At 40.1% G+C, this 26,073-nt stretch overlaps 1 protein-coding gene across 1 annotated transcript; it reads right to left on the bottom strand.

Moving 5' to 3' along the window:
- Positions 1–7,455: 7,455 nt before the first annotated feature.
- On the bottom strand, positions 7,456–26,023 carry RIDA (reactive intermediate imine deaminase A homolog). The gene is made up of 6 exons (XM_066379198.1): positions 25,823–26,023; positions 13,605–13,710; positions 11,867–11,921; positions 11,572–11,640; positions 8,962–9,017; positions 7,456–7,886 (listed from the first exon to the last, which is right to left on the bottom strand). The coding sequence occupies exons 1-6, from the start codon at positions 25,885–25,887 to the stop codon at positions 7,824–7,826; spliced, it is 414 nt and encodes a 137-aa protein (XP_066235295.1). The 5' UTR covers positions 25,888–26,023; the 3' UTR covers positions 7,456–7,823.
- Positions 26,024–26,073: the final 50 nt, after the last annotated feature.

Consider the following 26,073-nt stretch of genomic DNA (forward strand, 5'->3'; position numbering starts at 1 on the left):
GCCTCCATTCTCACTAACTTTGTTAAACTTGTAATTCCCAATACTCTCCAACTCCTCTTGCTTTGTTTTTCCTGATAGCTGTTAACAATCTAACAGTTTTCGTGTCTGTTTTTATAACCTTTTGAAAATTGTGTTAAAATACACATGACAAAATTTATCATTTTAATTATTTCCATTTTAATTATTTTTAAGTGTACTACTCAGTGGCATTCACTACATTCCCAGTGCTGTGTGGCCATCGCCATTATTTCCAAAACTCTTTCATCAGCCCTAACAGAAACTCTGTACTGGTTAAGCAGTAGCTATGCCCCATTGCCTGCAAGTCCTGGTTACCTCGGATCTATTTTCTGTTACTATGAGTTTGCCTACTATATAATTCACTTGATTAGTTTATTGTCTGTTCACCAGAATTTAAGTTCCCTGAGGACAAGAATTTTGGGCTGTTTATTGTAGAATTCACAAACTCATGACAATATCTGATTTATTAAATATTTGTGGAAGGAAGGAAGAAAGGGAGGGAGGGAGGGAGTAAAAAAAAAAAAAAAGGAAGGACCTCTGGCAAAGTAGGACTGAAAGGAAACTTTCTTGATCTAATAAAAGCAAATATATAAAAAACCTATAGCAAACATCATCATACTCAATGATGAAATGTTAAACACATTCCCTTTAAAACAAAATCCAGCGCCCTGGCCGGTTGGCTCAGCGGTAGAGCGTCGGCCTAGCGTGCGGAGGACCCGGGTTCGATTCCCGGCCAGGGCACACAGGAGAAGTGCCCATTTGCTTCTCCACCCCTCTGCCATGCTTTCCTCTCTGTCTCTCTCTTCCCCTCCCGCAGCCAAGGCTCCATTGGAGCAAAGATGGCCCGGGCGCTGGGGATGGCTCTGTGGCCTCTGCCTCAGGCGCTAGAGTGGCTCTGGTGGCAACATGGCGACGCCCAGGATGGGCAGAGCATCGCCCCCTGGTGGGCAGAGCGTCGCCCCATGGTGGGCATGCCGGGTGGATCCTGGTCGGGCGCATGCGGGAGTCTGTCTGACTGTCTCTCCCTGTTTCCAGCTTCAGAAAAACAACAACAACAACAACAAAAACAAAACAAAATCCAGTGCTGCCTGACCTCTGTGGTGCAGTGGGTGGAATGTTGACCTGGGGTGCTGAGGTTGCTGGTCCAAAGCCCCGGACTTGTCTGGTCAAGGCACATATGACTCCTGCTTCTACCCCCTTTCTCTCTCTCTCTCCTATCTCTAAAATCAACAAATAAAATCTTTAAAGAAATAAATAAAACAAAACAGTGCGCAAATATTTCATTTTTGCTTTACTTTAGACACTTATAAACAATACTTTATTTAATGATTCAAACATAATGAAATTATAAACACAAAATTGTGGATATTGGTTTCCTCTGAGTTGGGAGGGAGGACAGATTGGAACATCACATCGCGTCTTTTACACTAAGAATGTTCTTCTGCAGTAAGAATGTGGTTTTGCTCAAATCATGTGGAAATGTGGGTGGCCAACATTCTTTTGTAACCACTCAGTATTTTTTTTAATGTTTTAAAAAACTTTAAAACTACAATACTGAGTGAAAAAAAAGCAAGTCAGACATATATGTATTCAGTATAATCTTAATATAAAATTCAAAATCAAGCATAACTAAATGATCATTTGTATGCATAACTTCTGTGGCAAAGCTATAAAGAAAAGCGAGAATGGTTAGCACAGAATTTCGGACTGCAGTTATCTTTGGGGAAAGAGGATAATGTTGGGCTTCAAAAGGGTTGGTGGTGATTCTTAAACTGGATTTGCAGATGTCAATTTTATTAGTCTCTAAACACTCTATAAATTATAGCTTCTTTGATAACTATGAAATAGTTAATAATAAACCAGGTTTGATGGTTAACTTAATTTCAGGTGTTACCCAAGACAAATTTCATCACCTGTCAACATTTTTCTAAGCACATTTTGGTGGGGGAGTTGTCACTTATTGATTTTCCTGTCTTTGTATTTCCAGGAGATACCAGTTAACTATGAGCAACATTTTTTTTTTCCCTGACAGAGACAGAGAGTCTGAGAGAGGGATAGACAGGGACAAACAGACAGGAAGGGAGAGAAATGAGAGGCATCAATTTTTCATTGCAGCACTTTAGTTGTTTATTGATTGTTTTTTTTCTCATATGTGCCTTGACCAGGGAGCTACAGCAGACCGACTAACCCAGCAGGCATAGCCAACATATGGCCCACATAATGAGTTTATGTGGCCCGTGATTAAATTTTTAATATTCTCCGCTACTTTAAAATCTCAGCTACTCAGAAGTGGAAGCATCTTTGATTATTGGAAATTGAGATATTTAAGAAGATAGTGATACACAGAAAAGAATTCCATGTGTGACTAATCTAGGGTTAACTTCCAATAATTGGTCAAATGGATTCGCAATACTTCTTTATTTTTTAAAAAAATTCCATTATAAAGATTTACAACTTTTGTACTCGTCTGTACTCGATATGAACTGTTTGACGTTTAGCGGCAATGTGAAACCCAACATTCTTTTTGGCAGAGTTTGCCAATGTGCACCCAAGGTCAAATAATTCGTTATTTTTGTGGTCAAGTGTGCTGAATCAAGTGGCATTGTAGCATAGACAATAGCTGCAGTTGATAACTGAAAACGTGTCCAGGCTGTTTGTAAAACAAAATAATTGTTTTATTTGCGATATAACCCCTTCAAGCTCATTCTATTAATTAAATATTGTTTCGATTGATTGCAATACAGTTTGGATATTTATATGGTATGTAATTATATTTTTATTAAAATAATATTGTATATTAAAATTTTTCACTCACATTTATTCATAAACAAAGTACATAATAAAATTTTGTTTACTTAAATGAATCGTTTTTGTATTTTTTTATAAATTTTTTTAAATTTTATTTATTTATGTATTTTTTACAGAGACAGAGAGGGATAGACAGGGACAGACAGACAGGAACGGAGAGAGATGAGAAGCATCAATCATTAGTTTTTCATTGTGCGTTGCAACACCTTAGTTGTTCATTGATTGCTTTCTCATATGTGCCCTGACTGAGTAACCCTTGTTGAACCCAACGACCTTAGGTTCAAGCTGGTAGGCTTTTGCTCACACCAGATGAGCCTGCGCTCAAGCTGGCGACCTTGGGGTCTCGAACCTGGGTCCTCTGCATCCCAGTCCGACGCTCTATCCACTGTGCCACCGCCTGGTCAGGCTCGTTTTTGTATTTAACATTTTTAAATTTTAATATTTTGTCCAGCCTGTGAAAAAAAGTTTTCTTTCTAATCTGGCCCGGGGGCAAAAACTGTTGGCCACGCCTGGACTAACCCCTTGCTCAAGCCAGCGACCTTGGGCCCAAGCTGATGAATTTTGCTCAAACCAGATGAGCCCACGCTCAAGCTGGCGACCTCGGGGTCTCGAACCTGGGTCCGAGCGTCCCAGTTCAACACTCTATCCACTGCACCACCACCTGGTCAGGCTATGAGCAACATTTTTTAACAGAAGGGGAAACCTTCCACTTAAGACTCTACCACAGACCGCATTACTGAAGTCCTTAACAAAAAGATTTAAATTTTACAGGGTATTTTTACATAGTTTACCAATATACTTCCCCTCACCACTGCAGAATTCCCCAATTATTAACAACTTTCTTTATTATTTTTTTATTTTTCTGAAGCTGGAAATGGGGAGAGACAGTCAGACTCCCGCATGCGCCCGACCGGGATCCACCCGGCATGCCCACCAGGGGCGATGCTCTGCCCCTCCGAGGCGTCGCTCTGCCGAGACCAGAGCCACTCTAGCGCCTGGGGCAGAGGCCAAGGAGCCATCCCCAGTGCCCGGGCCATCTTTGCTCCAATGGAGCCTTGGCTGCGGGAGGGGAAGAGAGAGACAGAGAGGAAGGAGGGGGGGTGGAGAAGCAAATGGGCGCTTCTCCTATGTGCCCTGGCCGGGAATCGAACCTGGGTCCCCCGCACGCCAGGCCGACGCTCTACCGCAGAGCCAACCGGCCAGGGCCAACAACTTTCATTAGTTGGTACATTTGTTACAATTGATGAACCAATATTGACTATAAGGCCAAGGGCTGCTGCCATTGTGGCCATGTTCACATTGGATTCAGGCAGACAGTAAAGAAACAGTGGGGCCATAAAATGGTGGGCCATTCCTTTATTAAAGTCTCGCACCAGCTGAAGAGCAAACACACAGGGAAAACACTTCCCTTTCATTCAGGTCTCCCAAAGCCCTGACACATTCTCCAGTTCCACAACCCGGAGAATCTTCTCTGGTTCCTCCTAGAATCAAAGGCCTCACCAGTCTCAGTGGAGCTCACAAAAGCCCCTCAGCTCTCTGGTTCCCCATCTGCACACCTTCTTCCTTCTCTGCCAACATGGCTTCTTCATCAGCACTCCGCATTCTCTCTGCTCTCCCTGCAAAACACGGCTTCTTTCTCTGCCTCCTCTCCTTCTCTTTTTCTCTTTTTAAAACTTTCTGGCTTGAAAACTTCTCCTCCAGCAAACATTAGCAAAGCAGTGGCCCTTCCCGAGCAGGAAAGTAATTTGCATTTTCACAGACCACATATACCTGGCGCTGCCCAGCCCCCAATGCAAACTGTAAGTGCGCAAACATAAAAATCCTACTTTACAAACTTATTTGACCAACACTGACACATTGTTATTTAACTCGTCTCTAGTTTATATTAGGCTTCACTCTTGGGGTTGTATTCTGTTGTTTTTGACAATTGCATAATGACATGTATCCACCCTTACAGTATCATAAGTAGTAGTTCCAATGCTTTAAAAATCTCCTGTGCTCCCTGTACTCACCTCTCCTCTAACCCACCCCAAACAACCAGTAATTTTTTTTGGTGGGGGGTGCTTTTCCATAATGTCAGATAGTTGGGATCATGCTGTATGTAGCCTTTTCAGACTGACTTTTACTTAGCAACATGTATGTCTCTGTGACTTCATAGCTCATTTCTTTTTATTGTCAAATAATAGAAAGCCTTCTATCGTCATCATTGCTATGGGCCAGGAATTATTCTAATACTTTATACATATTAATTTCTTTAATCCTTACAACTTTATAAGGTAGGTACTAGTAATATCTCCATTTTACCGATAAAACAGGAGATATTTTATAGAAGAAACAGAACAGAGTTTAAATAACTTGCCCAAAGTGGTGGAATAGGATTTTAACTCAAACACTTTATTTAGCTTTAGAGTCCATGCTCTTAATCACTATACTGTTTCATGCAAAAATGTCTAAAATAATTTTCAGCACCTAATCTTATCAATTCACAGAGCCATACTCCTCAACTCTGCTTACTGAAAGAGACCTCATACTTATTTTTTGATAAATTTAGTTATATAAATAGTGCAAACTTTTCAACCAAGCACAATATTCCATATTATTAAAACTGCTGAATAGTGAGAGCTCTTTCGAGCCTTTCCAGGATGCTAGACACTGGTAAACACTTTTCATATACATCATCTTAATTGTTATGACAGCCCTTTGAGAAAATGCAATTATTATCTCTCAGGAAACTGAGGCTTAAAGAGATTAAATAAGTAGCTCAAGGTTAGAGAGCTAAATAGTAGATCTGGGCCTAGATCCCCCTTGGAATTACTCCAAAAGCTGTGCGCATAAAACTGCCTTTCATGACTGCTTTTAATATTACCTTTGGTTGACCAAGCTATTCAGATTAGCATGAAATTTCTAAAATACCTTGAAAAAATATGTATATGTAAGGACATTATCTGTATGTATGTGGAAGAGTGTTATGGCAGTATTGCTATAATATGATAGTCATGTGCCCCATAATGTTTTGGTCAATGACAGACCATATATACAACTGTGGTCCCATGAGATTTTAACAGGATTGAAAATTTTTATTGCCTAATGAAGTCATAGCTGTCATAAGGTCATGTAGCAATGTGTTTGTGGTGATGTTGGTGGAAACACATCTGTTGTGCTGCCAATTGTATAGAAGTATAGTGCGATTGTGTATAGTACATAAGACTTGAAATCATAATAAATGACTGTTACTGGTTTATGTATTTATTATATATAATTTTAAATCATTATTTTATTATTATTATTTTAGCAAGAGAGAGAGAAACAGGAAGGGAGATGTAAAGCATCAACTTGGACTTGCATTACTTTAGTTCATTGATTGCTTTCTTATACGTATTTTGACCAGTGGGCTCCAGCTGAGCCAGTGACCCCTTGCTCAAGCCAGTGACCTTGGGCTTCAAGCCAGCAACCTTTGGGCTCAAGCCAGTGACCATGGGATTATGTCAGAGATCCTACGCTCAAGCCAGCAACCCTTTGCTCAAGCTGGTGAGCCCGTGCTCAAGCTGGCTACCTCGGGGTTTTAAACCTGGTACTTCAGTGTCCCAGGTCGATGCTCTATCCACTGCGCCACCACCAGTCAAGCTTAAATCATTATTTTAAACTGTATTCTTTCTACTTATTACAAAGAAGTTTGCTGTAAAAGTGTGCTGTGTTATACCAGCAGTGGCCTCACGTCTCTTGATTGTGTCTTTTTCTCTTGTGCATGATTTAATCTCACGTTGTACATGCTGTACAGGCTGTAGCCTAGGAACAACAGACTATTCCTGATAGCCTAAGTGTGTATTGGGCTATGCCATCTCGGTCTGCATAATAGCACTCTATGTTTGCACAATGACAAAATCACCTAACAATGCATTTCTCAGAACATACCTCTGTTATTAAGTGGCACATAACCGTTATTTTGAAAGCAATGAATTGTTTGGAGAAATGGTTAAGTCACTGAAGGTATATCCAACACAAAAAAAGACTACACTACAGTTTTAAAAATGGGTAGATGTACATGTACTTATATGGAAGATCTTCAAGATAGAAGTATCTGTAGAATAATACAGGGTGGAGCAAAAGTAGGTTTATTGTGAGTACGCAAAACAATTTAATCTTGTATCATTATTTAATAATTATTGTTATTATTTTCCATACAACTGTAAACATACTTTTGCTGACTTCTATATATTAAGTTCCATTTATGTATACAAGCCAAAACCAAACTTAGACAATCAGGTATGTAATGAGTAGAAAGCTCCCTGCTGGTTATACTCAATACTCTCAGCAGTGGTTCTCTTTGGGGAGGTTAGTGGAATGGAGAGTGACTGAGGAGACTTTTACTTCTTAATCTATATAATTTTGTGTTGAAATTTATTCTACAAAATGGAGGTATTTATGTAGTAGTCTAAAAATGTTCAAAGCCTTCAAAGAACAAACATAAAATGGTTACAAATTGATTACAACAGTGTAAAAACATAGGAAGTCAGAAATGCTGTTAAAAAATAGCATTTTAACTTATTGGTCCTCCCCATCTTTAATTACATAAAGTGCTCTAATATAGAAATTAAGCTTAAAAAATAAATGAACAGAATCAAACCTAGAAAAATCTGCATGTCTATTTTATTCCCATTAGAAAAGTATTATTTATACAAAATTTTGGTCCACCTTCTTCTTCTTTACCTCTACCATTCTAACTTAATTCTTTAATTTTACTCAAGTAAAAGCAGAATCATATATCTGACATGAAAATTAAATATTTGATAATAAAGTAAAATGATTTAATTGACTAGGTATACTTTTAGTAACTGGATTCATCTCATTTTCAATTCATGTTCAATTCTCCTTATTATATGGTATTTCCATAATACTTCACTTTAGCCAGTCTCATACTTTCTGACACTGATTATAAAAATTAAGACGTTAATTTAAAAACATTATTAACATTCCAGACTAAGTAACAGCAGGCCCACTTAGACTGATGCTGCTGTGAGAGGGCCCTGGACAGCTACTGCTTCAATCTCAACACGGCCTCCCTGTAAGGGAAAAATGAAGCAATGTTTAGGTCAGTTTTTATAAATTAAGAGAGCTCCATAATACCTACTAAAAACATATAGCAATATAGCCCTTTTTTTGGGGGGGGGGGACAGAGAGAGACAGAGAGAGGAACAGATAGGGACAGACAGGAAGGGAGAGAGATGAGAAGCATTAATTCTTATTGCAGCACCTTAGTTGTTCATTGAGTGCTTTCTCATATGTGCCTTGACCAGGGGGCTTACAGCAGAGAGAGTGACCCCATGCCCAAACCAGCCACCTTGGGTTCAAGCTGGTAACCTTGGGGTTTTGAACCTGGATTCTCTGCATCCCCATCTGATGCTCTATCCACTGTGCCACTGCCTGGTCAGGCAATACAGCACTTTTTACATTAAACTTTTCAAAGAAAGAAAGGAATGGGAAACATCACTAAGAACCTATGATAGGCCAGGTTACATGCCAATCATGTTCATATACATTAGCTCATGGGATTCTCACAGCAGCTCTGCCAGGCAGATGTTCTTTTCTCAGTTCAGAGGCTGATACACTGAAGCTTAGAAAGGTTATTTAACCTGTATCAGGACACAGAGCTAAATGGTAGAGTTTCAAATCCACACTTTGTGATTCTAAGTACAGAGCTTGCACTGCTATCCCCAATACCTGAATAAGTGTGATGATATTAATCATTTCGAGTAACAACCAATTGAAGTAATTAGAATAACCACTCACAAATCTGGTTCAGTTTATACAGTTTCTAAGACACATTAAAACACTACTGCTGATATTTTACTTTTTCTAACAATTTAAGTACTGTACTCTAATTCTGTTGTGTTCATGTATGGCCTTAATTTTTAATTTTCTGAATTTTAAAGACTAATTTTTAAAATCTCTTGTTTCTTAATTTTCCCCACATGCATGTAATACTGGATGTTTCCTTTCAGACTTTATGTCCCCGAAAAGCAGAGACTATTTCTTTTCTTTTTAGAAATTTCCTGCTACAATGCTTAGTTTGTTATATTCAGAAAACAGTGTAGAAATTTAAAGTTGTGTACATTAGCTATCTTAAAGTGTACTTACTCTGGGCAAAGCAGCAACCTGGTAAGCAGCTCTTGCAGGAAAATTACTCTTGAAATCTAAATTTAAAAGAATTTCACTTTAGTTTTCAGATGCTGTATAGTCAATTCTGCAAAATCAAGACTCTGGAAAGTACTTCATAGATTTCTTAGTTCTTAGATATAAGTAACATTGAGAAAAAGAAGTTAGCCTGATCAGGTGGTGGCATAGTGGATAGAACATTAACCTGGAACACTAAGGACCCAAATTCAAAACCCCAAGGTTGCTGGCTTGAGTGCGGGATTGCCGGCTTGAGCATGGGATCATATAGACATGACTCCATGGTCGCTGGCTTGAGCCCAAAGGTCACTGGCTTGAGCAAGGAGTCACTGGCTCAGCTGGAGCGCCTGGTCAAGGCACATATGAGAAAGCAATCAATGAACAACTAGAATGCTGCAACTATGAGTTGATGCTTCTCATCTCTCTCCCTTCCTGTCTGTCTGTCCCTATCTGTCCCTCTCTCTCACTAAAAAAAAGAAAAAGAAAGAAAAAGAAAAAGCTCACTTTCATATTTGTTTGATAAAATATTTTGCCAAATGACTCCTATGATATCTTTAATACTTTCTAAAATGTCTTAGGTTTCTGGGGAAAAAAACAAAATACACACTCTGATCTTGTTTGATATGAAGAGGATTTTGTTTTTAAAGCTCCACTTGTAAAATAATTATCTAAATAAGGTGCAGCTGCCCATATCCAGAAATTCTGGCAGGTAATCTCACTGCTAACTTTGGTTTACTTCAGGGCGGAGTAAGTAATGATGCTTTTTCCATGTTACACCTTTGTCTCATCTCCCCAGTTGGCAGGGACACCCATTTTCCACACTAAGACGACAGTGTTAGCAAGTATAGATAACATTTACTGAGTGCTTACAACATACCAGCATCGGCTGTAAGTGTTTACATGTTGTAGTAACTCACTTAAGCATTCCAATAACCATGTAAGGTTTTATCTCCAAACAAAAAATAAAAATTAAAAAAGGTTTTATCCCTATTTTGCATATGAGGAAACGAAGGCATAGAAATGTCAAGTAATTAACCAGCTAATGATACTGAGAACCAAAAGAGAGATGGTGGCTAGAACATATCATAGCAAAAATAAATACAAACTGTGTTTAAAAAAATTATTAGGCCCTGGCCGATTGGCTCAGCGGTAGAGCGTCGGCCTGGAGTGCGGGGGACCCGGGTTCGATTCCCGGCCAGGGCACATAAGGAGAAGCGCCCATTTGCTTCTCCACCCCCACCCCCTCCTTCCTCTCTGTCTCTCTCTTCCCCTCCCGCAGCCAAGGCTCCATTGGAGCAAAGATGGCCTGGGTGCTGGGGATGGCTCCTTGGCCTCTGCCCCAGGCGCTAGAGTGGCTCTGGTCGCAACATGGCGACGCCCCGGAGGGGCAGAGCATCGCCCCTTGTTGGGCAGAGCGTCGCCCCTGGTGGGCGTGCCGGGTGGATCCTGGTCGGGCGCATGCGGGAGTCTGTCTGACTGTCTCTCCCTGTTTCCAGCTTCAGAAAAATACAAAAAAAAAAAAAAAAAAAAAAAAAAATTATTAGGAGGGCTTAAAAAGCTTGAGAAGGATGTAACAAAATTAAGCTTTAGGAAAGTGGATTTGTAGGGTTGTAGTATATTATTCTAGGAATATAATAATATAAATGTCTTGGATCTTTTTCGTGGAGACACACTATATGTGTTCAATCAGACTATCCATCTTTTAGGACAAGATGTTTACCACGTCTCTACCAGCACCTCTCAATCTTGCTTCATTATGCACACTCATTAAGAAAACAGGAGCACTGTCCCAGTGTGCCAAGGTTGCGGGTTTGACCCCTAGAGGCAGGGCACAAAATGAATCAACCCGTGAATACATAAAAAAGTGGAACAACAAATCCATGTTTCTCTTTCTCTCTCCTTCCTTTCTCTCTAAAATCAATTTTTTTTTTCTTTTTTCTTTTTTTGTATTTTTCTGAAGTTAGAAAAGAGGAGGCAGTCAGACAGACTCCCACATGCGCCCGACCGGGATCCACCCAGCACACCCACCAGAGGTCGATGCTCTGCCCATCTGGGGTGTTACTCTGTCGCAACCAAAGCCATTCTAGCACCTGAGGCAGAGGCCATGGAGCCATCCTCAGTGCCCGGGCCAACTTTGCTCCAATGGAGCCTTGGCTGCGGGCGAGGAAGAGAAAGACAGAGAGGAAGGAGAGGGGGAGGGGTGGAGAAGCAGATGAGTGCTTCTCCTGTGTGCCCTGGCTGGGAATCAAACCTGGGACTCCTGCACGCCAGGCCGATGCTCTACCACTGAGCCAACCAGCCAGGGCCTAAAATCAATTTTTTTAAAAAATTTTTTATTTTATTTATTCATTTTTTAGAGAGGACAGAGAGAGGGAGAGAGAGAGACAGAGAGGGAGAGGGGGGGGAGGAGCTGGAAGCATCAACTCCCATATGTGCCTTGACCAGGCAAGCCCAGGGTTTCGAACCGGCGACCTCAGCATTTCCAGGTCGACGCTTTATCCACTGCGCCACCACAGGTCAGGCCTAAAATCAATTTTTAAAAAAGGAAAATAGTAGTAGGGCAAAATTACTTACACTGTTTGTAAATTTCATTGACAGTACCGAAGTCATTTATGTCAGCCAGCAAAACAGTTGTTTTTACCACTAGAAAATACATATATTGTCATTAGGTTTAGCAATTTGGTATGATCTAAAACATTACTTAAAAACCAGTATATGGTTCTATGACTTGTCTTGATAAAAACAGGGCAGAAATTAGAACAATTGTGAAAAGCAACCAAGATATAGAATGACATAATACTGGATGCCATGTGTTCTTCAAAAAAGAACAAACAAATATCAAGCAGAAATTGAATATTAAGTTGCTCACCGTTAGTGAAGTCACAGCCTGCGGCTTTCAGAATTTCACCTATGTTTGTAAGCGCCTGTGAACCAAGGCAAGGAAGCCGTCAAGCACTGCTGTTGTATCACAGTTTTAATTCAATTCAATTAATCATTTTTTTGCTCATACCTCCTTAAATAGTTGATGATGCAGAAAAACTTTTCTCTTTTTAGGAAACTCTACTCTTTCTAAGGCACCTCTAAATAAATCTAAAATAAATCGTTTTAGATCCATACAACTAAATTAATATGAAAAGGTCTCCAACATAAATTGTTACATAATGAAATAAAACCAAGATGAAGAGTAGCATGGACAGTAAGTTCCCATCCGTGTGTGTATATGAGGATATATAGGTTCCTGCAGGTACAGCACTGACTGTCTCTGGAAGGGTACAGACGAGCGAGTGATGAAGGAAACCGGGAAGGGGGAATAGGGCGAGACACATCTTTTCACTGTATATGCTTCTTATAGCTTTTGAATTTTTTGCCGTATCTATGTATTACCTAGATTAATTATTTTCTAAAGAGCAAAAAAACACCAACAATATAATGTGCTTAGTAAAGTGGAGAGGAAGAATGAATTGAAAAAACAGGAAGTTAAGCCCTGGCCGGGTAGCTCAGTTGGTTAGAGCATTGTCCCAATGGTTATACAAGGCTGCAGCATGTATAGGAATCAACTTATTTACATAAATAAGTAGGACAACCAACTGATTATTTCTCTCCTCTCTCTTCCTTCCCCCTCTCTAAAATCAATAAAAAAAACCAAAAAAATTTTAAATAATAACTTAAGGACAGGGTGGAAAACTGATGTTTTTCTATAGACAACAGTGCCAAACATACATATAATTTACTAATACATCCCTTTTTTTTTGAGAAAAAGGAAAAACAACTCTTTAAAATAAAATATTACTTTAACAGAAAACATGTTTTAATGCTTGCTAGCTCATACTTATGGTATCAAAGATATGGGACTTCAGCCCAATCTTTTTACTCACAGAAGAAGACAAAGCTTCATCACTTTTCAGGCAGATTCATTCTCTTGGAGGAAAGCCAAGAAGCAATTCACTTTAAGAATTATTTAACTAACTCCTTATGGATGGACATTTAGGCTTTCTGTCCTTGAGTATTACAAATGACTCTGTGAATGCATTAAAGTATAATTTAATCACACGTATTGGATGAGATTGTAGTTCCCAGTTTTATTTAGAAAAACATACCGCATGTAATCTTTGGTATTTCTCTTACTAACAAATGTTGACTTTTACTTCTGGGGTGGTGGGGTTGTTTGGCAGGTCAGTGGCCCTGATAAAAATATTTCCTAATCCTCGTGGCAGTGGCAAGATATCATCCAATTTCAATAATTCAGGTTCCGCCCACCCCTAGTTTTATTGAGCTAAAATTGACATATGATACCACATTAGTTTTAGTATGTAACATGATAATTTGATGTAAGTATATATCGTGAGATGATTACTATAATAAATTTAGTTAATCCACTAATTCAGGTTTAAAGTCACCTTGGAAGTAACAGTTTCTTTTTTGGTTGTTAAATGATTCATTAAGTGTCCAACTTTCTACTGACATAAAATTGTCTTAAATCAATCAGTAAGTAACTTAAAAAGCATTTATCTGGTAATCTCTCCAAAATAAATCAGCCAAGTGGATTTTGAATACTCTTCAATATTAAAAAATAGTAAAGAAAACCTCAAATGTAAGAAATGACTTACTTGTTTGGCTTCCTCTGCCACCCCTCCTGGCACAAGCTGTCCACTGGAGGGGCTCAGGCCGAGCTGCCCTGAAATGTAGACGGTCCTGTCCACTAACACAGCTTGACTGCAACGAACAGAAATCAATGTACAGATAAAAGATAAATGGAAAATGCAGTGCAATAAGATTCCCTTGCTAGGACACAATAAGCACAAAATGTAAAATAAAAGAAATCTGATCCCTGGCCAGGTGGCTGAGTGGATAAAGTGTCAATTCAGTGCGCAAGAAGTCGTGGGTTTGACCCTGGTTAGGGCACATACAAGAAGCAATCAGTGAATAATGAATACACAACTAAATGAAACTAAGTGAAACAGGTTGATGCTTTTTTCTCCCTCTCTTTCAAATCCATGGAAAATTTTAAAAAATTCATGGGACACTGGAAGGTAGGCTTATCCCTCGCTCCTCCAAGGGAGGGTTCAGTCTCTTCCAGCCCTGCTCCAGCCACCTATGACCTAACCTTGCCCAGAATGCTGGGGTTTGCCACGGAAGGCTGAAGGTGCCCAGGGCCGTCAGCCCCATCTACGACACTACGAGCCTAGGGTATTTCTTCCAAGAAGTAGGTAAACTGACCTCATTTGCACAAGGGCCACTTAACTATGTCTTCCCTGAATAGTCAGGTTTTTTACTCTTCCCTTGAAGATCTCTGTTGTGGGTGTTGATAGTCCTATTTTCTGCTGTTTTGTTTAATATATAGTGCTTCCTTTATTCCTCCTACCTCAATGCCCCACTCATATTTCAGGCTGGGACCTACTCCTAATTTAGAGCTCTCTTTCCCCTTTTTGCCAACTTCTATTATTCATCTACCTTTGCCACCCAGCTTAGTGTATCCCAAGCCACAGGTGCAGAGCTCCAGGGAAAAGCAACCTGATCTCATCTCTCCAGGCAGAGGAGAACAGAAGCTCCATCTCCACACATGCTGCAGATGGCTTTTTCAGTCTACCTGAATCATTACCAGCTAGAAGCAGCAGTCATTGGGACTTGGACGTGAGCTGCAAAGTATAGAATTGTGACAATTCCAGTGCCATGCGGACTTTTCCTGGATGTGGACTTTTCCTGGACTCCTGCTCCTTGTGACAGCTCATAACAGACTGAACTGGGGTTGGGTTGCATTTTTCAGGGATTTGGCATGGTGTTGGGCCAACTTGGACTTGGTGAACATGTTAAGGACACTACTCTTTTATGGATTCTTGCTGTACTGGCCAAGAGTTTGCTTAAAGGCTTTAATCACTGTAAAAGAAAAAAATAGAAGACCGGATAAAGAAGATGTGGCACATATACACCATGGTATACTATTCAGCCATAAGAAATGATGACATCGATCACTTACAACAAAAGGGTGGATTCTTGATAACATTATACGGAGTGAAATAAGTAAATCAGAAAAAAACAAGAACTGCAGGATTCCATACATTGGTGGGACATAAAAATGAGACTAAGAGACATGGACAAGAGTGTGGTGGTTACGGGGGGTGGGGGGAGGGAAGGAGGGAGAGGGGGAGGGGTGGGGGAGGGGGACAAAGAAAACTAGATAGAAGGTGACGGAGGACAATCTGACTTTGGGTGATGGGTATGCAACAGAATTGAATGACAAGATAACCTGGACATGTTTTCTTTGAATATATGCACCCTGATATATGTACCCTGATTTATTGATGTCACCCCATTAAAACAAAAATTTATTTATAAAAAAAATAATTCATAACTGACTTCATTAAAATGAAAAATTTTTGCTTGCTGACAAACATATTTAGCTCTGGCCAGTTGGCTCAGTGGATAGAGCACCAGCCTGGCGTGTGGACGTTCCAGATTCGATTCCCTGTGAGGGCACACATGAGAGCAACCATCTGCTTCTCTTTCCCTCCCTTCCCCCCTTCTCTCTCTCTTTCCCTCTTGCAGCCAGTAGCTTGGTTGGTGTGTGTCAGCCCTGGGTGCTGAGGATAGCTTGGTTGATTCCAGCATTGGCCCTGTCTTGGGGTTGCTGGGTGGATCCCAGTCGAGGCACGAGGGAGTCTGTCTCCTATCTCCTCTCTTCTCACTTAGAAAAACAAAACAAAACACCTTTAGGAAAATGAAATCACAAGTCACTGATTGTGAGAGAATATTTGCAAAACATATATCTAACAAAGAACTTGTATCCAGAATATATAAAGAACTCTTATAACTCAATAATATGAAAACAAATAATCCAATAAAAAATGGGCAAATGAAGTGTATCCAGTTTCATTCTGCAGTTTTCATTGTTGTTCAGTGTGGAGATATATCAGTTTCCTACTGATAAAAATCAAGGAAAATTTACCATGCCACCTGTATTTATGTAAAGTCTGGTTGAAATGGAAAACTATTTTAAAAATATAGTAAAAAAGAAGAAAGTAGGACAAAACTTGTATGTCCTCTGATCTTACTCTGAAGACCGAGTATGCAGGAATACAAAGTCATGTTCTCTTGTCTGGCAAAGTTGTTGCTAATAGAAGCCAGAAGCCAACGAAGCAGAAGAAGCCTCTCTGCCTGCCCAGCAGAAACATACTGGCAGTGTGAACTGTTTTAATAAGAAAGTGGCTTAATTTGAAAAGGCTGGAATCTTCCCTGAATTTGGATTTGCACAAACACAAAAGCTTGTAAGCAAAATGAATGATCTGACTGGAGAGGCCTTGGTGAAGCTCTCTGAAACTCTGCATGGTTTGTGACCCGGAGCCGAATAATAAAGGCCTCTTTCAGATGACACTTTTTCCAGGATTATTTTTTCCTTGTAGTCTCTCATCGCAAGGTTTTAAAGGAATCGCAAGTTATGACATTTTCTTTCAGCATGTAACTGAATGAATTCTGATGTTTCTTAGTGAAGCTAGTTTCTCACTTTTGTCCTTTGAGAGCATGCTGATACCCTCCAGAATTCTTGTTTTGTGAACCCACTTTGGAAACTGGAAAGATCACTGAGGGATAAAACGAAGTGGCACGCCACTAAAACTGTTGGGAGTACCTGCTAACACATCTGGTTTTGCTGCTTTGGTGAAGGAAGGAGCTCCATAGGTCGCTGTGGATCATCGCTTTTACATCAAAAACTGCCAAAGATCATGAAAGAAGTCTTGTCTAATGTCCTAAGTCACTTTATCCCTAGAATCACTGCCTTGTTAAGAGCTTCTCTTGAGAAATGGGAGTAGAATATAAAGTTATTTTCTATTTCTCCAAAGGACAAGTCTCAATGCACTGGGGAATTCTGATTCCGTTTGCTGCTTCCATAATTTCATGAACCAGGGTGTGCAGACACTTGAAGCAGTCCGCTGGGTTGTGAAAGCCACTGGTGTGTTAGAAAGCATTCTGCTTACTGCTCTAGCTCTTTGTTCAAGAGAAACAGTAGCACCCTTCTAGTTGATTTTAGTGTAATTAATTTTAACTTTCTTTTAAATTTAATATTCCTTCTGAGTTTCCTTTTTAAACTGGGAGAGTTTAATCTGTTTATATTAATGTGTTTATTCATATATTTAGAGTTATTTCTGTTATCTTATTCTCTTTTCTATGTCTCATGTTTTAATTTTTTTTCCTCCTCCTTCTTTTTTGACTTCTGAAGTATTGAGTTTTCCTCACATCCTAAACTTCTGGTTTGGAAATAACTTGTAGTCTTTCTAATTTAGTAATTTCTCTTGCGTTTTTACATACATACTTGACTTAAATTCTCAGGTTTATCCAGCTTCCTGAGTAGTACAGGAAGGACTTTAGAACTCTTTAACTCAGCTCTCCCCTTTAGTTATTTCTATTATTTTAGTTCTACTGTGTTTTCACTTAGCCTCTTCCCCAAGCCCCAACTTTGTATATTGTTAGTTTCTTCACAGGGCTTATTTAGGTTTACTTACATGATTCTTTTTTGCACATACTCCTTATTGAGGTATATTTTTAGTGTTTTTTTTCTAGCAGGGACGTGTTTAACAACAATTTTTTTTTACTTTGACCAAAAAATGTCCACTTTGCCCTCACTTTTGAAATATAATTTAGCTGGATATAGAATCAATTAGTTTTTCCAGCACTTTGAAGATTTATTGTTGATGTGATGTTTGCTGTCAGTGATGTCTTGCCTTTCTAATCTGTTTTGTTTGATTTTAAGGTTTTCTCCTTGCCCTTGATGTATTCTGCATACTGTACAACACAGGCTCAGGGCATACACAAACTGCCTTACTGCTTTGCCAGGCTAGCAAAAGTTTTCTAGTCCTTTTTTTTTTTTTTGTATTTTTCTGAAATTGGAAACAGGGAGGCAGTCAGACAGACTCCCGCATGCGCCCGACCGGGATCCACCTGGCACGCCCACCAGGGGGCGATGCTCTGCCCATCTGGGGCGTTGCTCTGTTGCAACCAGAGGCACTCTAGCGCCTGAGGCAGAGGCCATGGGGCCATCCCCAGCGCCGGGCCAACTTTGCTCCAATGGAGCCTTGGCTGTGGGAGGGGAAGAGAGAGACAGAGAGGAAGGAGAGGGGGAGGGGTGGAGAAGCAGATGGGCACTTCTCCTGTGTGCCCTGGCCAGGAATTGAACCCGGGACTCCTGCATGCCAGGCCAACGCTCTGCCACTGAGCTAACTGGCCAGGGCTAACTAATCTTTCTATAGACCCTTTGCCATGATCTAACGTAGTGGTGTTCTCAAAATGTAGTTTCTCAATTCTCAGCACTTACACTACTTGGGATCATACAATGCAAACTGTTCCCACATTATTCATTAGATATTCTTCTTTGTCATTATTTTTAAGGTAAAGTTTGATAAAATGTTTGAACTCATGGTTGGTCCAATGATGAATACTTTTAATAAATGGATGAAGTATGAAAAAAAGCGGGCAAATGATTTGAACTGATATTTCACAAAGAAGATATATGAAGAGCTAAGGAGTACTGCTCATGAAAGACACTCAACATGATTAGCTGTTGCAGAAATGTAAACCACAATCACAACAGGATACCACTTCATGTAGTAGGACATCCCTGACAAGTATTGGTGAGGATGCACAGCAACTGGAACCCTTCATACACTGTTGGTGGGAATGCAGAACAGTGGACACTTTGGAAATAGTTTGGCAGTTTTTTGAAAAATTAAACAGACATTTAACATAAAACCCAGCAATTTCTTTCCTAGGCTATTACCCTAAAGAAATGAAACAAACAAACAAACAAAACAAAACTAAAGACTTCATGTGAATGTTAAGAACAGTATTATTCATGGCAGAGAAAAGAACTAAAAACACCCACAAATAGATTCAACGAAAGACTACATGTTATTTGATTCTATTTACGTGAAATTCTAGAAAAGACAAAAGAACAGCAGCAGAAAGTAGACTAGTGGCCGGCTAGGGCTATGGGCACAAGGGAGAATTTGGGGGTGGATGATAGAAATGTTCTAAAACATTTTTCTTTATAATTTAAAATATAAACTTTCTAATTATTTATTAATGATTTTTTGAAAAGAACATTTACATGGTTCAAAAATCTGAAAAATATACAAAAAAAAATCACAGTTTAAAATCTCTCCTCTACCCTTATCCTCTGTCTGCTCAGTTCCCAGCCCATACGTAACCACTGCTCTTCTTTATATATTCTTCCAGTTTCTTCATGCATGAAGAAAAACAAATATAAAACTTCTCTCCCCATTCACAAACATATGGTATGCTTTTTTCCCACCCCACAGCATATTATGATCTTTCCATAAATGTAAGTAAATTGCTTCCTCATTCTTTTGACAACAGCACAATCTTTCGTTGTATAGATGTACTTTAACTAGACACAATGATTCCAATATTTTCTCATTGTAAACAAAACTACATTGAAAACCCTCTCTCTCTCTCTCCCTCTTTCTCACACACACACATTTCCCTGAGTAACTAAGTCTGTCTTTCTTCTGAGCCCCAGAGGTTCTCTGGTGGAGCCTTTCTTATACCAGACAAAGGGTCCTGCCTCGTATGAGAGCTAGTGATGTTGTTTTCCTGACTCTTCTCCAGAGTATGCCAGACTATAAACTCCTTGAAGGCAGGGCCAATGTCTTCCTATGTCTCTTGCTGCTCAGGGCTTAGGTGATTCCTTACACATAGTGCAAATTTAACTTCTTATTGATGTTTTACTCTCTAACCACTTAATAGTTTAAACAACTTTGGCTGTCAATAAACTTTTTTTTTGGAGGATCTACTGGCTTTTAATGTGGGTTTTGGAGAAATGAAGAGGGTAAATTTATACTTGGTAACAGGATTTTGAAAGTCTAGAAATTCTTCTCCACTATCTGGCTTTCACCCAACTAATGAGTTTGTGAATGTGTCAGTTTTTTCAGGTTGAACAGTACCATCAGCTAACATTGTTTCTATTAAATGTCCTGTAGAATTAGACAACCATTTGAAAAGTACCTTTAATTCTCTCCCCATACCTGAAATATAATTCAAGCCCATATGCATTGATCAAAAAATTTTTCACCATTAAAATGGAACTCATTTATTCTCAGAAAATTAGATGTAAGCCCTGGACATCTGAGTATAGATTTTTCACAAAAATAATTAGGTAGTTCACCCTTATTGAGTGTAAGAATCCTACTATCTATACAGAATTCATTAAGCTCAAGATAAAGGATAATAACACTGTTCAAAAGCACCCTAGTAATAGTTTTTATAGCATACTCTACGTCACGTGGACTATCACTTCAATATTTCATGACTATATGGATGGTGTGCTAGCAAAATGGAAAGCAATGCAATAGCAATGTGATGTAGAAATCTCCCAAGGTTCTGTCCTGGAGTAACCCTGAAATGTTCTGCACCAATTAGCTAATTAGTGACAATACTGCACTCATCCCAACGCCAGGGACTGAAAGTTCAACACATTTGAATTCCTCTTGGAGAAGACCCAGAATTTTCAAAAACTGCACTAACTATAAACTCCAAGCACAAAAACTCTTGTCTCCAAATGGTTGTAAAACATGTTTAATTCACCGTATCAGGATATAACTAGTTAGTTGAAATGTGTTTTTTTTCTTCATAAAATATTGAAAATTAGTACCTTTTCTAATGGCCTTGTATCATCTTTGGATACACAAAAGCACAAGAGGCACAATGTCCTGAAAAGTCTACACAATGAATCTGACTGATAGCGCTCTCCCATCATACTGGCATATCATTTAACGCAGGGGTCCCCAAACTACGCCCGTGGGCTGCATGCGGCCCCCTGAGGCCATTTATCCGGCCCCCCCCCCCCGCCGCTTCCGGAAGGGGCACCTCTTTCATTGATGGTCAGTGAGCACAGCGCAGCGTCGCTCACGTACAGTACTACTTCTGGTGATGTGGGACACACGCGTCATATCACTTGCTACAGCTAGAAGTGACAAATATGGAACCGGATATTGACCATCTCATTAGCCAAAAGCAGGCCCATAGTTACCAGTGAAATACTGGTCAGTTTGTTGATTTAAATGTACTTGTTCTTTATTTTAAATATTGTATTTGTTCCTGTTTTGTTTTGTTTTTTTTTTACTTTAAAATAAGATATGTGCAGTGTGATAGGGATTTGTTCATAGTTTTTTTTATAGTCTGGCCCTCCAACAGTCTGAGGGACAGTGAACTGGCCCCTCGTGTAAAAAGTTTGGGGACCCCTGATTTAACGAGTCACTTTTGCTTGCAGCTTAGAATGATAGGTAACCCCCCACCTCCAAGTCAACCAGATATATTACCCTTATACTTTCTTTCTTGAACAAAGTGCATCTTTGTGGAAGGTGTATGCTGCCAGCTCTACAATCACTTCGTTTTTGTTAACAGTCACTTTTGTTCTGAAGTAAAACCACTGTGTGATTGAGGGAGAAGGATCAGTCAGAAGAAGAAAGAAGATGACTGCTTTTTACTTTTATTGTAATACCCCCTTAACTAGTCTTTTTAAAAATTTTTAATTTATTGTGTTTACATAGATTCAAGTGCCCCTTAACTAGTCTTAACATCTTCTCGAATTACTATCAGAATTTCCTTCTTAAAAGAGATCGGATCTATGTCAAGAGAAAAAGATATTTCTGATGTACTAAACAAACCTGTGGAGGTAAATTAGTAGTGTGACTAACTTAGCCATTGCTCCCAGTTACCTTCAGACAAGTAAAAAAAATAGAGCGATCTGATCATGTCACTTCCTTCTCAAAAACATCTGATGGCCCCTCACTGCATACACAATAAAGTTTACACTCCAGTTTTTCATTGGAAACCATCACATCCAGACTTTGCTAAAAGCTAATTTTTACTAAGAGGCAAAACAAAAATTCAAATCCAAAGTCCATAGAGCACTTAGAAGAGTGCCTAGTGCTGAGTAAGCACCAAGAAATGTAATCAATCCTTTGATTACATGGAGAAAAATGTCATTTTTAGAAAACAACTTAAAGAAACATCACTTTTAGCAAAGATAGAGGCCTTGAGTCCTGAACCAACTACAGGATCTAGCTAGAATTTAATAACAATGTTTATTTACTTGAGGTTATTTTTTTATTGTTACCTTCTATTGGGTAGTTTTCTGTTTAGATTACTACTGTCAAGTTTCCTTTTTAAATTTGTTATATAAAGTGAGCCATTTCAAAGAAAAGTGTTAAGTAAATGATAGTATAGGTCAGCGGTTCTCAACCTGTGGGTTGCGACCCCGGCGGGGGTCGAACGATGGCTTTAGGCGACCCCTGTGTTTTGGTCGTTCGATCCCCGCCAGGGTCGTGACCCACAGGTTGAGAACCGCTGGTATAGGTGGTACATGGATTTGGCAAAGAAAAATAAAAAAAAGAGTCAAAGTGGTATTTGTGTTACTAAAATTTTCTCCAGAAATCTTTATGCCATATATTCTTCTACCTCTATGCCTCAAGTCATTGCCTCTATCTTGAATGCCTTTTACCCCATGATTTCCTGTTGAAGTCCTTAACCAAGTATAGTTGATCCTTGAACAAAGAGGAGAATAGGGGCATCCACCCCCACAATAGCAGAAAATCCATGTATAACTTTTGATTTCCCCCAAATTGAACTACTTATAGCAGTGATGGGCAATCTTTTGAGCTTGGTGTGTCAAAATTTGCCAAAAAACCGAGCATAACTCGGGTGGTGTGTCACTTCAAGAAAAAAACCATAATTTTGCGATATTTATAGTTTAAATAACAAAAATGTATAATTTTAATATATAACTGTATTTAATAAACCAAAAATAAATTATTTAACTTACCTGCTTAGTGACTTCTTTGTTCATCTGTCAGTCGGTTTATTTTGTTGGTCTTGATATTATTTAACTTGTGTGGGGTGCCGTGAACTAAGATAAGTGAGGGGGAGGGGGAATTCTTTAACTAACCTGCCTATTAGTTACTTTTTTGTTGCTAAATTTCATTGGCTAAATCTTCAATTGAAGGTTGATATTTTGTACACTTCAAGCCCAAGCAAGTGCTACTAACTTCATCTGTCAATCTGTTTCTTTTGTTGGGGTTTTGATGTTATTTAACGCTGAGAATAAGGTTTCACAAAAGTATGTAGAGGGAAAAATTGTGAGTAAAGCCATTGCTGTATTTTTCAGGGTGCTAAAAGTGTCTGGTAATTGGTTCCAGGCACTCCAAATTTCCTGTTTGTAGTGGCACTCCTCTTGATTCTCCAAGCGGCACCTTTCCAGATTCTCAAGCTTTGACCTCAAGTTGACAAACACCTGAGCCCAGATGCTGTCTTGAAATTCTGCAAGTTGCATCTTATGTAAATTAAGATGGCTGCCGCTATTTCTAATGGCGGGAAACGGCACCCCATAGCACAGGCCCTCGCCTCTCCCAGCCTCCCCCTCACTTATCTCAGTAATGATGGTCAATTAGAAATCTATGACACCCCAGAACAGTAGACTAGATGATGGTTGCTGTGGTTATGTGGTTGCTGGTAATAGCGATCACAGGACCCCCAGAGATGCATCCCCCGTGGCTTTCCGCTGCTCCCTGCTCTGCTGGCCGGAAGTGAGGTCAAAGACCCCTAACGGCCTAATCGGAAGTCCTAGAACTAGACACTCTGTGCTGGAGTTCTTTTGATTTGGCCTACAGATCTCCGGTACAGAGTGTCTACACTACAGCAAATGTTTTATCCTCGGCTACTGCACCTGGCCGTGCAGGAGCCGAGGATGAAACGTCCTTCTCCGCATGAGGCCCCATACTTCTCTGGTACGCGGCTGCATGTCATCAAAAATGGCTACACGTGTCAGTGCTGACACGTGTGTCATAGGTTCACCATCATGGACTTATAGCCTACTCTTGACTGAAAGCCTTACTGATAATACAAACAGATGACTGACATATTTTGTGTATGTACTATATGCTGTATTCTTTTTGTTTTGTTTTAAGTGAGAGGAAGGGAGACAGACAGACTCCCACATGTGCCCGGACCAGGATCCACCCGGCAATTCCTGTCTTGGGCTAATGGGCAAATCAACTGAGCTGTCCTTAGCATCTGAGGCCAACACTTGGACCAACCTGGGCTGATACTTGAACCATTAGGGGCACTGGCTAAGAGAGAGGAAGAGAGAGAGAAGGGGGGAGAGGAAGAGGAAGAGAAGCAGATGGTTGCTTCTCATGTGTGCCCTGACCGGGGTTTGAATCTGGTACGTCAGCATACAGGGCCAATGCTCTATCCACTGAGCCAACCAGTCAGGGCCCTATATAGTGTATTCTTATAATTAAGCTAAAGAAAAGAAAATGTTATTAGGAAAATCATAAGAAAAATACATTTACAGTATTGAAAAAAAAGCCATGTATAAGTGGAGCCACACAACTCAATCCATGTTGTTTAAAGGTCAACTATAATTTAAGGATCAAACTTTACCACAACATTGTAAATGGCAAACCCAACCTTCAAAACCCAATTTAAGGACTACCTGTCACAAGGAACCTTCCTAAATCTTTTCCTTCCTCTGCCCCTAATTAGCATCAATTTCTTCTTTTCTTCTTTTGCCATCCCCACTCCCCACCTCCTGTACCTCCTCACTCCCTTTGCATTTTATTTCTAACCCTGCTATAACAATTACTGTTCTGCTACACATAAGTGCTATTTTTCATGACAGTGAGGCATAGAGGAGGGAACTTAAGACTGTTCAAAAGAGCTGTCATTTTCACTAACACACGACCTTGGACAAGTTCACTTTGAGCTTCAGTTTTCTCTTTGCAAAATGGGGATGGGACTTTAGAGAAGATAGTTGTCATGGTGCTGCCCTACAGCATGCTCTACATTTCTGTATCCCTTGAAGTGCTTTGAAGATGTAGGTACTCAATACATGTCTGTCATAGTTCAAGTTTGCCAGCTGTAGTACTTTTTTTTTTCTTTTTACAGGGATAGTCAGAGAGAGGGACAGACAGACAGGAACGGAGAGAGAAGAGAAGCATCAATCATCAGTTTTTTGATGTGACACCACAGTTGTTCATTGATTGCTTTCTCATATGTGCCTTGACTGTGGGCCTTCAGCAGACCAAGTAACCCCTTGCTCAAACCAGTGACCTTGGGTCCAAGCTGGTGAGCTTTGCTCAAACCAGATGAGCCCGAGCTCAAGCTGGCGATTTTGGGGTCTCGAACCTGATCTTCCGCATCCCAGTCGGACGCTCTATCCACTGCACCACTGCCTGGTCAGGCCAGCTATAGTACTTTTAACAGTGAACAGACACTATAGACTATTTTTAAAAGGAAAAGTGTAAAAAAGGTTACAGTGAAGAATTAAAATTAAGAAAAATTATATTAGGAAAATAAAAGTCTACAAGAATGCATATAAAATCCAATAGTTTTAAAGCTGCACTGCTTTGTAATAATAGTAGAAAGTCACTGAACTGTACACTCTAGGGTTGGATTTTGGGTGTATATAAATTATACAACTCGATAAACCTGGTACAAAAAGGGAAGAAAAAAGTTCAAAACAGATCACTTCTAACCGGAGGAACTTGCTGGTTACTGGCGAGGCACCCCAGGTCTGGGCAAAGTCCGGAGAGCGCAGGGTCCCCGTCCTAAAGTGTTTCTAACTCCCCGTGGGTCTCCAGGTGCATTGCCCCCTTTCCCGGGTTAGGTTTCCTCGCATGTTCGATGAGGTTGGTGGCTGAACCCCGAAGCCCACACCCCCGCTCTGACCCCGGTAATCAGCTCCGTACCCCCGATCCCGCACGCCAGGGGTCCGTCCATGCTCCACATGCCTAGTTACTGTAGGGACCAGTCTAGTTACCTGTAGGGACCAATGGCCGCCGGGGCTTTCGTGGTACTGATCACCTTCCTGATTAAGGACGTCATGGCTAATCCTTTTCTCTTCAGGCACCTCGGAGAGAACAATCACTTACACTACTAGCACCACTCGCTCGCCGAGGGTCTAACTAGTCCCGGGTAGTCCCAGGAACGCGTTACTGAGGCAGATTTCGCTGGGCACTCTGGGAGTTGTAGTCTCCGCGCGGCTCCCGGCCACGTGAAGGCAGCGGCGCA

This window comes from Saccopteryx leptura, chromosome 3, assembly GCF_036850995.1.
Source record: "Saccopteryx leptura isolate mSacLep1 chromosome 3, mSacLep1_pri_phased_curated, whole genome shotgun sequence".
Lineage (NCBI taxonomy): Eukaryota > Metazoa > Chordata > Mammalia > Chiroptera > Emballonuridae > Saccopteryx > Saccopteryx leptura.

Excerpts from the sequence above, each read along its gene's own strand:
- RIDA (XM_066379198.1), bottom strand. The coding sequence starts at position 25,887 with ATGACGTCCTTAATCAGGAAGGTGATCAGTACCACGAAAGCCCCGGCG. Across the intron at positions 13,711-25,822 it reads GCGGCCATTGGTCCCTACAG|TCAAGCTGTGTTAGTGGACA; the intron begins GTAACTAGACTG and ends TGTTCGTTGCAG. Across the intron at positions 11,641-11,866 it reads AGGCTGTGACTTCACTAACG|TGGTAAAAACAACTGTTTTG; the intron begins GTGAGCAACTTA and ends TGTATTTTCTAG.